Source organism: Leopardus geoffroyi, chromosome A1, assembly GCF_018350155.1.
Source record: "Leopardus geoffroyi isolate Oge1 chromosome A1, O.geoffroyi_Oge1_pat1.0, whole genome shotgun sequence".
Taxonomy (NCBI): Eukaryota; Metazoa; Chordata; class Mammalia; order Carnivora; family Felidae; genus Leopardus; species Leopardus geoffroyi.
The window spans coordinates 204,547,418-204,563,309 of record NC_059326.1 but is presented as its reverse complement, the minus strand read 5'-3'; the positions used below and the strand labels follow the sequence as shown (position 1 = coordinate 204,563,309).

Here is a 15,892-nt window from a genome sequence, read left to right as displayed (position 1 = left end):
AGGCCACATTTTAGATACGTTGGCAGGGACAGCCTTACTGAGGGGGTGATCCCTGACCTGAAAGAAGGTCACCACCCACAGATGTGGGGGAGAAGTGGTCATGTGGAGGGGGTAGCAAGCCTAAGGAGGGGGTGTGACTGTAGTACTCCAGGAAGGGCCAGAGGGATGAGGCCATGGGACAGCAGTGACCAGATCATGTGGGGTCATTATGTCATAGGAAGGACTCCGGCTTTTCCTCTGAGTGAAACTGGAGCCAAGCATAGAAGTGACTCGATCTGGCTTATGCTTTAATAGGATCACCCTGGCTGCTCTGTTGAAAATAGACTGTGAGGGGTCAAAGGCAGAAAAGGAGAGATCAGGTAGGTGTCTGTGCCAGTTATCCAGGCAAGAGATTAGTGGTGGCTTGGAGCAGGAAGTTAGCAGTGGAATGCTGAGAAGCGGCTGGATTCTGCTATGTCTAGTAGGGATCTGCTGACAGATTCAAAGTGGGGTGTAAGAGAAGAGTCAAATCCTCAAAGGTTTTGGTCCTGACAAGTGTAAGAATAGAGTTTCCGTTTACTGAAACTGGGGAGACTGTAGGAGGAGCACGTCTGGGGGTGGGGGGAGGAGACCCAGAGTACGGAACATGTTGTGTCGTACGTACTTTTACACATCCATTACGCATACGTGTCGGGGCCTCACCCACGTCTCCAGGCACCTTACCACCTCGGTGCATGCAAGCCTAACCTTCACATGCCAGTCTCTCTATCTCTCTGCCTCTGGACTTTCTCTGGGTTCTGGAGCCTGCTCTTCCCGCAGGCATGGGAGGCCAGAAGGAGAGGGGAATTTACATCCCCCAGGAGTGGCCAAAAACCAATTACTGGCAGTAGTTGAATCATAAATACGCCAGCTCTTCTTGTGATATCGAGGCACAGTAACTCAGCAGGATGACCGATAACTTGCTTAGTAACACATCATTTACTGGCCATCTTTCCTTTCCCATCTCGGTTCCTCATTCTTCTATCTGTATTTCCTGGGGTTATCTCCTTCGTAAACTACTTGCACCTGCATCCCTGCCTCGGACTCTGCTTCAGGCAGAATCCAAACTAAGACAACTAAGTGGAGAGGTCATGCAGGCAGACATGCTTCTGCATCTGGAATCACCAAGGAAATGGTTGTAGGGAGGGAGTCCAAGGGCTGTGCCTCCAGGTAGCCAACACTCAGAGGCTACCGAGATGAAAAGGACACAGCAAAAGAGGCTTAGAAGTAGAAGAGGCGGGAGAAAAGACACATACCATGTGTATTCACTAATATGTGGAATCTAAAAAAAAAAAAAAAACCAACAGACAGACTCTTAAATATAGAGAATAAACTGGTGATTACCAGAGGCAAGGAGGGTGGGGGGAGGATGGGTGAAATAGACAAAGGGGATTAAGAGGCACAAGCTTCCAGTTATAAAATAAATAAGTCACGGAGATGGAAAGCACAGCACAGGCGATATAGTCAATAATAGTGCAATAACGTTGCATGGTGACGGGTGGGGAGTACTTACCGAGGTGAGCATTATGTGCGGAACTTGAATCACTATATGGTACACCAGAAACTAATATACCATCGTATGTCAGCTTCAATAAGAAAAAAAAAAAAAAAAACACAAGAAAGAGGGAAGAGAAATGCCATAGAAACCAAGTGATAAAGGTGTTTCAAGGAGAAGGGATAAAGCCTAAGAAATAACAATTGGTCTTAGCAAATTGGGAGTCATTGCTGACCCCGAGAGGCCTCCAAAGTAAGGGGCACATTCCCTAGGGGATGCCCAAGATGATCACTGGATAAGGGAAGGCAATATTAGAATTTCCGGGGGCACCTGGGTGGCTCAGTCAGTTCAGCGGCTCACTCTTAATTTTGGCTCAGGTCATGGCCTCTCAGTTCGTGGGTTCAGGCTCCACACCGGGCTCTGTGTTGACAGCTCGGAGTCTGCTTGGGATTCTCTCTCTCCCTCTCTCTCTCTCTCTCTGCCCTTCTCCCGTGCTCTCTCTCTCAAAACAAATAAATAAACGTGGAAAAAAGAATTTCCATTTATATTTATTTGTCACGATATCTTTTTAATTTCCATGATTATATATACATTTAAAATGTGTATATTAGTACACATATATTATATATATATACATATATATATGTGTGTGTATATATATATATACATATATATATATACATATATATATATATACATATATATGTATATATATATGTGTGTATATATATATATACAGAGAGGGCCACATTTATTTGAGATAAGTTGGCAGAGACAGCCTTCCTGAGGGGGTGATCACTGATCTGAAAGAAATAAGGTTGCGGCCCACAGATGTGGGGGGGGGAGCGGTCATGCAGAGAGGGTAGCAAGCCTAAGGAGGGAGTGTAGTACTGTAGTTCCTGTAGTAGTCCAGGAACGGCCAGAGGGATGAGGCCAGGGGACAGCAGCCACCAGATCGTGTGGGGTCATTATGTCATAGGAAGGACTCTGGCTTTTCCTCTGAGTGAAACTGGAGTCGTGCTCAAAAATATTTCATGGGTAAAGAAAGCCAATCAAAAGGTGTGTGGACCAATACCCCAAGGTATCAGGGCCTTTCCTGCTTCAAGATCTTCTTGCCTATACATCCCAACCACTAGAACCTTCCCTCACTGCCTCTGCACTACCTTCCTCTAGCTGACACTTAGTCAGATTCCAGGGAAAGCACAGCCTCTCGCTTTACACCCACATCACCTCCCGCACCTTTACCCTGCAAGCCTGCTGTGCCCAGCATCTTCCACCTGCCTCTCCAGATCCACTCTCCGCCCCCCATTCTGCTCTCTGCCCCAGACTGTGTTATGTCTCCGTAGTTCTCTGGGTTCCAGTTGGCTTTGGTCTCGTGCAGGGGATCAAAGGAACGAGAGGGAGGGCCTGATACCTATTCTCCCAGCCCCTGGCTCTGTGTCTGTAAAGACGATCTTAGATCCTCTCGTGGCAAATTTTTTACACCGCCCTCTGTGTTCTAATATCGATTTTCTCCCCTTTTCCCTTTGGTCCTGCAGATATATTCTGCCTGGTTCACTTTAGGTTTAAAAATGTGAATTAGTTGCTGTCATTTAGCAATTGGAACGTTTGCATAAAAATTCAGAGGTCTGGCTTCTCTTGAAAAAAATCAGATGTGACAACACCGAGTCTCCATGGCAAACAGCGACAACTGTCTGGAGTTGAGTTTGCACCGGGGCATGTCCTCCTCAGGACACCGTGGTCCCCACTGTTCCCGGTTGCTTTATGCAAGCTCGCCACCCTATCACCACCCTGGCCTCTCGAGATATTCAAGTCTGTAAGTCCTAGCTTAAGGAATGTGTTGCCCACTACATGGGACCTGTGTCAGACTCCTGACCAGATTTGGAGAAAGGGGAGGGTTACTCGAATGTGTCCAGTCTCTCTCCCTCCTGCCAGCACCAGGAGAGTCCTCTCTCTGGGATCTCCCAACCCGCCAACCTGCTCCCAGGCCTATTCTTCTATCCGTTTCCCTCAGTGCAGCCCGAGTACTCATTCAGACACGGAAGTCAGATTATCACTCTCCCGAGAACCGTGGACTGTCTTCCCGCTGTCCCACAGGCAAAGCCCATGTTTCTTAAGGCAGCCTCCAAAGCCCCGGATTTTCTGATCCCGCGTACCCCACTGGGCTCCCTTCACTCTCTGTGTCCAGCACAGTGGGCTCCCGCTCGAGTCCTTGAGCACACATGGTGTCCCTCTGCCCCTCGCCCGGGCCTGGCACACATGTGATCCCACAGCCACGTGCCTGGCCTCCCTCCTCACCTCTCGGTCACAGCTCAAATGTCCTTTCCCAGGGAGGCCTTTCCATGCTCCACCCGCACCCCTTCCTCACACGTGCTGCACTTGTAATATGGGTTTTTTAAAAGTCTCTGTCCCTGGCTGAGCTGAAGGGACAGTGTCTTCCTCACTGCCTGGCACGTTGTGTCCATGCTCACGGAACCCTTGTTGAAAGAGTGGATTTGGAGACCTCGCTCTCCTTGGAAGAGCAGTTTCTTTCACTTAGTGACAATCCAGGATGCTGAAGCCTTTTTCGTGTTTTCTATGATCATACATTTATGTTAGGAGACATGGCAATAATCTGATTCGACACCAAGTAGAGGAAACAGGTGGACAGGAGTGAGGCCCGGGGGGATCCAGGGCACAGAGTTTAAGAAAGGCCTCCCTCGGGGCGCCTGGGTGGCTCAGTTGGTTGAGTGACCGACCTCGGCTCAGGTCATGATCTTGCAGTTTGTGAGTTCGAGCCCTGCGTCAGGCTCTGTGATGACAGCTGGGAGCCTGCAACCTGCTTCGGGTTCTGTGTCTCCCCCTCTCTCTGCCCCTCCCCTGCTCATGCTCTGTGTCTGTCTCTCAATAACAAATAAACGTTAAAAAAATAATAATAATAAAAAAGAAAGGCCTCCCTCTCGCAGCTCCTCTCCTGCCTTATTCTGGTCCAGGCCCTGGGAGGGCAGCCTTTGCCAAGAGCCACTCAAATATAAAATAAAATTAAAAAATGGGGCACCTGGGTGGCTCAGTCAGTTAAACGTCAATTCCTGACTTCGGCTCAGGTCATGATCTCATGGTTCTTGGGAATGTGTCGGGCTCTGTGCTGTCAATGCAGAGCCTGCTTGGGATTCTCTCTCTCTCCCTCTCCCTCTGCCCCTCCCTTGCTTGCTCTCTCTCTCTTAAAATAAATAAATAAACTTTAAGAAATAAAAGAAAACAAAAAATAAAATAAGACTCGAATTGTGCTCAAAGGAGGTTTGTGACAGCAGCCTGACCTCACCGCGACCTGATTCTTGGGTGCCCGAAACGTGGGCGACCACGTGCCTCTGCCTGCCACGCAGCAAAGAGGATATGCACCCTAACAGGAGTCCGGGTCAGGTTCAGGGTCAGGATCAGGGAAGAGCGGCGGTGGGGGCTCTTCTGCAGCCGATCTGCCAGGTTAAAGGATGGGGCTCATCATTCCAGCTGTTAAAATAGCAGCTCCACCTAACAGGCTACCCAAAACCAAGAGTTTCTGCTTCTGGTAAGCAGGTGGAGTGAATCTTACTCCTAAGGACGGAACAGTAGAAAAGACATGGCGGGGGAGGCAGAAGGCCCGGACGGCTGGTAGTGGCAGTGCATCCCCGAGGCCGATTGCCCACTGAGGTGACACAAAACCCCAAGGGTTCTGCTCCGTTGTGACTCGCCTCCTTCTTCCCTAGTGTTGCCTCCTCTAGAGCAAGCATGACCTCAGAGAGCAGAGAACCCTGCCCCTTTCCATTCCAGAAGCCCTGAGGACCTACTTTAATATACAAACAGCACTCCTATTTTTAACTAGCGGCATCTATTTTTGCGCCCACAGCCACTGTGCCCGACTTCTTCAAAGCAGTTGTGGGTCGCCAGGGGCCCTGCAATCCTGTTTTCCCATTTACTTGCCTGGAAACTTCTTTCTTCCTAATACAAAATGTGGTCCAATTCGAACCAAAAAAAAAAAAAAAAATGAATTGTTTTACTTTGGAGTAGATTCACCGTGTTCAAACATTAACCATTTTTATTATGCAATATATGTTAATTGTCTGATTAATTGTAGGAAAATTAGAGAATACAGATAAGTTAAAAAAAATTAACGGAAAACCACCCGTGATCCCCCTATTAATAAAATAAGTATTCTTTTTTTTTTTTTTTTTCAACGTTTATTTATTTTTAGGACAGAGAGAGACAGAGCATGAACGGGGGAGGGGCAGAGAGAGAGGGAGACACAGAATCGGAAACAGGCTCCAGGCTCTGAGCCATCAGCCCAGAGCCCGACACGGGGCTCGAACTCACAGACCGCGAGATCGTGACCTGGCTGAAGTCAGACGCTTAACCGACTGCGCCACCCAGGCGCCCCATAAAATAAGTATTCTAAACTTTTTGGTGAATAACTTGCCAGACTTTTTTCTTTGCAAATGTGTATTTGTATTTTTTTCTCACTTGTTCTGTATTGAACATCACCTCATGTCAATTAATAAAAATCAGCATCATTAACTTGACAGCTGCATGGTGTACCATTATAGAGATGGATGGACCACACTTCATTTTAGCCGTCTCTCTTGCTGGGTGCTGTTCCCAGTGTCACCAAAGTCTTCTGACATAGGGAGTCTTGTGCCCATGTCAGATTATTTCTTTAAGGGTAATTGACCAAAGCAAAATGGCTGGCTCAAAACATGCAGCCATGCTTAAGGCTCTCAATACATAACAGTAAACTGCAGTCCAGAGCCATCATACCAGCGAACCCTCCCGCCAGCCACGTGTCACCCTGCCGGTCAGTCTCGTGCACCCCCTGACCTCTGCACAGACCTCTGTGTGGCCCGTACTCTTACATTATGTGCTTTGTGCTGCCAAAGTCAGATAAAACGTAGCCACGTGGGAAGAGGGAGGAGGGGGAGACAGACGAGGAATCAGCATCTATAGGCCGGTGTGCTGAGATTATCGTACGGAGAATACACGGAATTGACATCCTGGGACTGGTTCTGAGGCTAGCCTTGAAGGGTAATCAGGAGTTACCTGAGTACAGAACAGGGAAGCAGTGACGAGCCAAGCAGAGGAAATGATCCAGATGGAGGAAAGGTCCCAGGCATGGATGTGCAGTCCCTTTTCAGGGAACAACAAACAGTTGTGTAACGTTGTGCGTGGGGCTGCGGGGACTGTGGACAGGAGCGATGCAGGATGAGGCAGAAGAGGTGGGTTGGGTCTGATGAGGAGGGGCTTTCTGGGCTAAGCAAAGAAGCTTACACTTTACCCAGACAACTAGATAAAGATCATCAAACTGAAACTTCCTTGGAAGACAGGAGTCTTGGAAGTCCGGAAGTCCTAGAAGACAGGAAAACACACAAAAGCTGTGTGTGGAAAACTCACACCGATCCCAGGAACGAGCACTGTTGTGAGCTCAAAGAACTCCCGTCTGTCTGTCATCACCACTGACGAGCTCCAGGAGCTTGAGAACAGCCATTTAACCTCTGTGTCCAGTAAAACAAAGGGGCCCACGTGGGTTCCTCACACTTCTAGCTATCTATGCACCTGTGAACATGGGCACATCGTCTCTTTTTTTTTTTTTTTTTTCCAGAAAAGGTGGCCATTAAGATCCTGGACAAGACCAAGCTGGACCAGAAAACCCAAAGGCTACTGTCCCGTGAAATTTCCAGCATGGAAAAACTACACCATCCCAACATCATCCGTCTGTATGAAGTGGTGGAGACCCTATCCAAGCTCCACTTGGTGATGGAGTATGCAGGGGGTGGGGAACTCTTTGGGAAAATCAGCACCGAAGGGAAACTCTCAGAGCCAGAAAGCAAGCTCATCTTCTCCCAGATTGTGTCTGCCGTGAAGCACATGGTGAGTGGGTGTGAGGGATGGAGTCTTGCCCCCACGCGGCCCACAGTGGGAGCGTGGGCTCCAGTTGGCCACTCTCCAAGCGTCCCCGGAGGCTTCGGGTCCTGCAAAAGGCAGACAGTAGTCCCTTCTGTGAGAGTCTAGACGAGATGACACTCTTTGCCCCCATGTCGTCACTACCAGACAGCTGGCTCCACGCTGCTTCGGGGCCCTGTCTCCCTGCCTCTGTGTCTCTCTCCCCTCTTACCACGTCTCATATTCCAAATCCTCTCCACCCTTCATGATTCTGCTCAGTTTTGTCTCTCTCTGGAATTTTCTACAATGTCACGTCAGCTCATACAGACCCTTCTTGCCTTTGGTGAATTCCTCCAGCTCTTGCTCCCTCTGTGCTCAGCAGATTAACATTTATTATGTCATTCTTACTTCAGTCCTCTGATCATTTCTTTAGGTAAATGTGGACTCCTAAAACACACACACACCCCTAGTTCCTCCCAGAACTGGTTCTGCTGTGCCCTCTCCACTGTTGGCTGTTTTGCCCCCACACACTGAGGAGCCTGACACGTGGGCCTGACCACCATCTTTACGGCTCCATTAGTGCAGAAGTCTGGGCTGTCCTCTTTACCTAGTGCAGTCTCAGTACAGTTGGCAGAAAAGAGACACTCGTCTGGGGTCTATGTGAGGCGAGAGGCTATTTCTAGTTCATTCTTCTGACCGGACGCTGTGGAGGCAAGACTGTCATCAGTGACCTCCTGGACAAATTACTAAGGGAAATTAGTGACCCAGGGACCCGAGATAGGCATTGGGAGGGAGAAGAGAAGGAAAAAGAAGTGAGTGAGAGAGAAAAGCCCAACCGTAATGGGGGTGGGTGCTTCAGATCTTCAGTTCCACCAGGTGTCATTTAAGTGGCCCCATGCTGTGGTGAACTGTCCCAGGGCCAGGCAGTAAGCCAGACCCACATTGAGCAATGGAGCAGATGGGCAAAGAGTCTTCCACATCCTACTTGGAAAAGAAATTGAGTGGGAGAGCAGAGGGAACTCAGACTGAGGCCTCTGAAGCTCCATGCCCTGACATTTCTCCCATCTGTCCAGTGGTGAGTCATGAACACAGATCCAGATTCCACTGAGCGTGTCCACTCTGGGCCGGGACCTTGCTGAGCACTGCAGATACAGTACCACTGGCCACCCTCACAGCAATCTCACGAGGTATCTCATTTTACAAAGAAGGGAAACACTCATATTACGCTGCTGGGATCATTGAACCTAAAATTAACCCAGCCATCAGGCTCCAAAGCCCAGATTCTTACCCCAGGAAGCCCAGCAAAGTCACATTAAACCATCCCAAGAGCCCTCGGGACTAAGTAGGTCAGGGGTCTTCAAGGTTGTCTGTATGGATCCAGAATGCAAGAGTGGGGGTGGGGTACATGCTCGCCACCCACAGTGGAACTTGCTAGAACTTGCTGAATATAGCCTCTTTCCTTCTACTGAATTCTGGAGAGGAGCCCCCACAAAGGAGCAGGGTTGAAAAGTTGGGGAGGGCTCTAAGTCTCGTTGGTGTTGGCTCTGGTCAAGAGTTGCTCAGCCAGAAAAACTCATTCATGGCCTCAAACATGAAGGATTACCGTTTCGTTGTGTTTTGGAGCATGTAGTTTCAAAAGATCTCAGTTTCATTTCTGGCACTGATTCCTGAGTCACAAGTGTCAGACAGAGTCCAACCGTTGCCCCACGGAAGAACAGAACCTTTGGTCTGTTTGGGGGATGTGTGGGTGTCACGTTGGCTAAAGGGCATGGCCGGGCGGCCCTTGAGGCTTGCAATCTGAGTTAGGTTGACATCCGCTGAACTGGTTATGACTCCGTCATCTATCACTTCACTGTTTCAGAGCAACTGACACATTCACTTCTGTTAGTATTATTCCTTGAAAATGATAGCTTTTCCCTGTGTCTTCTTCTCCACAGCATGAGAACCAAATTATTCATAGAGACCTGAAAGCAGAAAACGTGTTTTATACCAGTAATACTTGTGTGAAGGTGGGTGATTTTGGATTCAGCACAGTAAGTAAAAAAGGCGACATGCTCAACACTTTCTGCGGGTCGCCTCCCTACGCGGCGCCCGAGCTTTTCCGAGACGAGCATTATGTCGGCATTTATGTGGACATCTGGGCTTTGGGGGTGCTTCTGTACTTCATGGTGACCGGCACCATGCCGTTTCGGGCAGAGACCGTGGCCAAGCTGAAGAAGAGCATCCTGGAGGGCACATACAGCGTGCCTCCGCACGTGTCCGAGCCCTGCCTCCGCCTCATCCGGGGCGTCCTTCAGCCCGTACCCACCGACAGGCACGGCATCGATTCCATCATGAGCAATGAGTGGATGCAAGGGGTGCCGTACCCCACCCCTCTGGAGCCTTTCCAACTGGATCCCAAACATTTGTCCGAAACCAGCACCCTCAAGGAAGAAGAAAACGAGGTCAAAAGCACTTTAGAACACTTGGGTATTACAGAGGAGCACATTCGAAACAACCAAGGGAGAGACGCCCGAAGCTCCATTACAGGGGTCTATCGGATCATTTTACATAGAGTCCAAAGAAAAAAGGCTTTGGAAAGTGTCCCGATAATGATACTACCAGACCCAAAAGAAAGGGACCTGAAGAAAGGGTCCCGTGTCTATAGAGGCATAAGACACACATCTAAGTTTTGTTCAATTTTATAAATTGCGTTAACTGCTGATAATTAACCAAGAGCATTGTTGCTGCTTTTAAATTTTTTCATGGACAACTTGGGCGGAGACATTTTTGTAATTTTTAAATAAATTTAAATTTAAGATCTGCATTTCCCCCCCAGAAAAGCCTAGATTTGCTTTCTTGTTCTTCAACTCTGGCATTCATTCATTTATTTAATCAAGAAATATTTCTGCCAGGAACTGTTTCAGGTGCCTGGATGGCTAAGTTGGTGGAGCATGTGACTCTCGATCTTGGGGTTGTGAGTTTGAGCCCTACATTTAGTGTAAAGATTCTAAAAAATCTTAAAAAAAAAAAAAAAAAAAAAAAGGATTTGAGCCTTGAGTTGCCTTGCCCTTGTCAGGCCGTGGTTGCTGCAATTGCCTGTTCACTGGTATCATGAGGCCCCAAAGTTAGGCTCCAGTGAACTTCCTGGGTTCCAGACATTCTCCTCTTTATCCCCTTATGATGATCAGGGTGAATAATCTCCACGAGTATGATAGCTCCTCTCTTTGCTTGTCAACTGGCACAGAGACCTCAAAGTGACCATGCGATAGTCATGGATTCCAGTTCACTGGACCTTTACTGGGTCCCCTGGTGAAAGCATCCCCCTGCCCCTGGGAACCCAAACCTCTAATCTAGCTGAACCTGGGTTGTAGGAAAGAGAAGTACAAATTCTGCAAGTGGGTCACTCTCACATCACTGATGTGAGAGAAGGCTATCCTACTTTTACCTGTTGATTCCCAGGCCTATAGTTTTTTGTTTTGTTTTTTTTTTATAAAGATTTTCTTAAGTAATCTCTACCCCCAATGTGGGGCTTGAACTTACAACCCTGAGATCAAGAGTCCCATGCTCCACTGACCAAGCCAGCCAGGCACCCCACCAGGCCTGTGTATTTTAACAACAGGGGACACATACCCATCAGCCATGGTTAAAGTGCTTGTACCCAGTCCTGGAGAATGTCAGGATCCAACCTCAACCCTGCAGGATACTGTCCTATAGAGCCAGTGCCTTGGCTGAACCACTACATTGTCCTTTTTATGCTGGCTGTTTCAGGTGTTGAGGTTTATAGTGAGATGAGTCGATCCCATGGTCAAGTGCCCATTGCCTTTGCCACAAAAGACTTTGAGGAAATGCCATGAGAGATACCATGAAAACGGATCAGATATTCTCTGTGTCATAGCATGATTGTGTTAGAGGGTACGCTGCGGGCAGGAAAGGCAAGCCTGTATCCTGAGTAGATGTCAATTCCAGTAAGGTCGCTGCTCTGCCATCTGCTTTTATGACTCCATGGAACTGATAGTGACCCAGTGCATGAGGAGATGGCTCCGTTTGCTTTGTCTCTTTGCGTCCCATAATCAGGTGCTTAGTCTCTACTAGGGCCCCATAACACACCGGGAGCCCAAGCAGTTCTCTTTTGCAGAAAGTGTGGTGTCACTCCAGGACCCTACAGGGCTGTGCTGTAGCCTTCCACTGGGATTGCCGGACCCCCCACAGTATCCCTCACCGTCATGTAATACAGCCAGGGTGGCAATGCAGTTTGCTGCAAAGCCTGAAACTGGATGGTGTGTGTGTGTGTGTGTGTGTGTGTGTATGAGAGAGAGAGATCTACTGGAAACGGGCAGCCATGACAGGTGAAACTGGAAGAATGTACTAAACATAATGTACTTCCAAAACCCAGAGAGTCCTACTAAACCCTGTGCCTCTGTCTCAGCACTAAGGGGTAAAAGATGCAACAAATTGTCCTTTACCTTAGAAGGAATGTGTAGGCCTGCCCCAGGTCATTGTGCCTCTGAATACTTGGTCAATGTAACAGGCCCCTGATTCTTCAGGGCATTTATCACCCACGCTCTGGCACACATAAGTCTCACTAGGGCATCTGAGTTCTTGCCACTTTCTGATGCTAAACCCACCTAGGACGCTGTCACAATACAGTGGGCTAGCATGATATTCCACACCGTCAGGATAAAGTCCTTCAGACGATATTGTGACCTCGAGCCGGAGATTGACAATTGCCTGGAGCAAATGAGACCAGCTGCCCGTCCGCGCATTGTTTTGATCCTCCTTTCTGATGCAAATTGAAAGGAATGCATTTTCCAAAGTAACAGCTGCCTATCAGTGCCAGAGGCTGCCAGTGAAGATGCTGCATCCTGCGTGGGGGCAACAGAGAACAGCCATCATCCTTTCTTATCTGCCTGCTCTCTTCTTAGAAGTCTGATGGATAAGTTAAAGGAGGTTTTGATGGAGCCCATTACCTTTGTGCCTTTAAATTTTTTTAGTAGTGAAGCTGAGTTTGGATGGTAATACTGATGGCTGCATTTCCTCGTGTGATTGCTCGTGATTTACGAACATGGCCTGGGAGAGGGTACAGCCCTGGAGGTTTCCATGTGGCTCTTCCTCCACAGGTCAGTGGTCTAAAAGTATCAATCCCAAGTAGATAGTTGGAGACTGGGGAAGGAACCCCAAGGTGGGACCCACTGGGAGACAGACTTTGGCCAGAACTCCACTCATCACCTGGTTTCTAAAGACGCCCATCCACACTTAGGGTCATAATAGTGTTTAGGATTTCCTGGTATCCAGTCAGTCTGGACTTTTTAGCCAACAGTCCTTAAAAATTCTGGGCACGTATACCATATATACTTGTGCCAGCAGGCTTTTCCTCAAGACCTGGCCTCCCACTCACTGTGCACTGGGTCTATAACTTAGCTCTGGGACCATGATTTTCTCGTGACAGGCTATATCAGCCTCTCCTCACCAGCTTGCCTCTTTTTCTTTCTTTCTTTCTTTCTTTCTTTCTTTCTTTCTTTCTTTCTTTTTCTTTCTTTCTTTCTTTTTTTTTTTTTTGGTTATACAAGTCAGGTAACACTCTGGTAACAGCTGTCACTCAGAACTCTGTGAACTATTAGCCTTTGTCACAAAACAAAGACTCCTTGATTTTCACTCCAGCCAGACTGTCCATTCTCTTATGTCCACCTCACCTCTGACATTTAAGTGATAATACATGACCTCTGTCATTCTAGAATCCCATCATCCCCGCTGATCATAGCACGCCTTGTTCCGTGGCAGCATTTCCCACTGTCAAGTCCTGCTGGCAGTGTGTAGCCATCACTGACCTTTACATAAGTGCTGGTACACCCCTCCCAGAACATTCTTTATTGCCTCAAGTGAAGGTAATGTCCTCCTGGGGAACGTACGTAGGTGGTTCTTCAGTCTCACTTAATGAAACCTTGCTAATATTCGTACCTCCCGGAACTTTCTTACCTTTTCCTTAACACTGTGCCATCTCTGCCTCATTTACTGCAGGCCGCACTCATGTCCAAACCTCTATAGCCATCCCGGCTGCATGTTAGGACCAGTTTATGGTGTCCTCTCCAAGTCATGGGTAAATGCTCCCAGGATGATTAGCTCTCCCTTATCCCACCTGCTATTCTTCCCTCGACCTCCACCCCTGGCCCAATGTCTTCAAGATCCACTCGAACACATTTTGCCCTGGTTCCTGATAATACATATTAGCTTGATTCTGCAATTCCTCCTGTGCCCAAGCTACTTCTTCCCACACAGACACTGTATTTCTCTCCTCAGTCTGTGTGGCAGCTGTTGAGGCCTGACCTGGTTCTGGGTTTGGAGAATAATAAGGGTATTGGAAGATGGTCTCGAGGAGGTCATGCCTCAGCTTGCAGGCATCTGCCTCACCAGAGACCTTGGCAGGGGCTCCAGGCAAGGGAGAACAGCGGCTTCTGCCAGTCCTGTGTAAGCAGAATCTTGTTCTCAGCATTTTCAGGTTCATCTACACTGTGGTTACTAACTCAGGCCCCAGTATCCCAATCTCTTCTTACCAAGGCTTGGACTTTGATAAAGAATTGTCAAATTCCTTATCCACATTCCTTGGTTTGTGGCCCCGGTCCCCCATCTGCAAAGTCAGCGACGTTACATCTCTCTGACCATCTTTCTGTAACTCACATCTCCCTCTGATCACAGCCCAGAAAAGTTCTCTGCTTTTAAGGGCCTGCATGGTTAGCATGGGCCTATCCAGACCACCTAGCATAATCTCCCCAGCTCAAGGTCCTTAATGACATTTGCTTCTGCCAAGTAAGGTAAACATATTCACACGTTCTAGAGATGGTCATCTTTGGGGATGTGGAAGGGGGGGGGGGGGGTCATATGCCTACTACAAACAGCAATGGGGTGATTGCCATGACTGGTGAGTAAACCAGCCCTCAACTCCTACCCTGAGGGTCTGCATTATAGGGCTATTCTGGGTATCAATTGCCTTAGCCTGGATTCTAAAAAAAAAAAAAAAAAAAAAATAGAGAGAGAGAAAAGAAAAGAAAAAAAAAAGCCCGAGACAAAAGCTTACATGCAACTCACATATTTGGGAAATGACCCAGGATGCAGGAGATGCACAGGAGTAAAACCGAATAGAGGAAAGCCACATAAGGATGCACCGCAAATTGGCCATGGGCCAACTGGTGGTTGATTCTGTAGGATCTTCTGAGGAAACTTCTGGAATGCTTCTCAGAACTGTCTGCCCAAGGGAGAAAAGGAGGAAACATTTATCCGCCAGCCAAAGGTCCATCATTGGTCAAGGGTGGCCGTGGGAACTTAACTCCTCTGCACTTGCAGCCTGTTGAAATTAGTGCCAAGTGAGTTCTGTGGGGACCCCACATCACAGTGAGGCTGAAGCGAAAGGTCTTTAGCGGGAATCCAAAGGGAGATGTTATATTCTCTGGGGTCCTGGGCAAAAACTGAATGGAGACAGTTGCCACTCTTGTGGCTGGAGTTGAAGGCAAGGCAGAGAGCATCTGAAATGTGTCGAAGGGTTCTGATGCATAGACCAAAGGCTTTAAGGCCTGAATAAACCTGGCACATTTTGAGGAACGGAGAAGACAGGGTAGATGGAAACATTGTAAATCTTGGTGAGTGTGGTACTGAGTTGAAGTAGGCAGAGAACAGATCCTCTAGGAGTTTGCAAGCCTGAATAAGGAATTTGATAGAGTGAAATGTAAGCACATTTGCAGTAAGCACATATGCAGTCTAGGCAGCCTTCAGGGAGGAAGCAACTCTTGAGGCCCTAAAGATCAAGAGTTTTGCTAAGGTGGGTTGGAGGTGCTTGCTTAATAGCATTTGAAAGACATGGAGGCACAGGGATGCTTTTGTAAAATCAGTCTAACAAAATTTTAATTTTTCCTTTTTTTTTTAAATTTTTTTAACGTTTATTCATTTTTTGAGAGACAGAGCATGAATGGGGGAGGGGCAGAGAGAGAGGTAGACACAGAATCCGAAGCAGGCTCCAGGCTCTGAACTGACAGCACAGAGCCCGACACGGGGCTCGAACTCACAAACCGTGAGATCATGACCTGAGCTAGTCAGACCCTGAACAAACTGAGCCACCCAGGTGCCCCTCCTTTTTTTTTTTTTTTTTTTTTTTTTTTTTTACTATAGAGGCTTGCACAATGATGAAACATGGGCAAAGTAAAAGATGAATTCCTTTTTACTTCTAAACATTTAAAATAAAAATGTATTATTATTATAAGCCAGAACTCTGATGATCTATAAACTTCTTGAGGATTGCTACTCATAATCTTCAGCACCAAATTACTACCATTATAATAATTTGGGGGAGGGGAATCACAGGACGACTGTTTTCTTTGACCACCAATTTGGAAAAACACAAGGAACCTAGGACTTAATTAAAAGTAGTTGCTGGAAATTTTAAATTATTTTCTTTTTTCAACGTTTATTTATTTTTGGGAGAGAGACAGAGCATGAACGGGGGAGGGGCAGAGAGAGAGGGAGACA

At 47.7% G+C, this 15,892-nt stretch overlaps 1 protein-coding gene across 3 annotated transcripts in view; it reads left to right on the top strand.

Moving 5' to 3' along the window:
• The window catches only part of NIM1K (NIM1 serine/threonine protein kinase), a 66,720-nt gene extending 56,504 nt beyond the window's left edge, over positions 1 to 10,216 (top strand). For all 3 annotated transcript variants that reach the window (XM_045438768.1, XM_045438776.1, XM_045438785.1), the window contains exons 3-4: positions 7,119 to 7,387; positions 9,337 to 10,216. In XM_045438768.1, coding sequence (XP_045294724.1) covers positions 7,119 to 7,387; positions 9,337 to 10,086 — 1,019 coding nt within the window. In that variant the 3' untranslated portion in view covers positions 10,087 to 10,216. The remainder of the gene's footprint in view (positions 1 to 7,118; positions 7,388 to 9,336) is intronic.
• Positions 10,217 to 15,892: the final 5,676 nt, after the last annotated feature.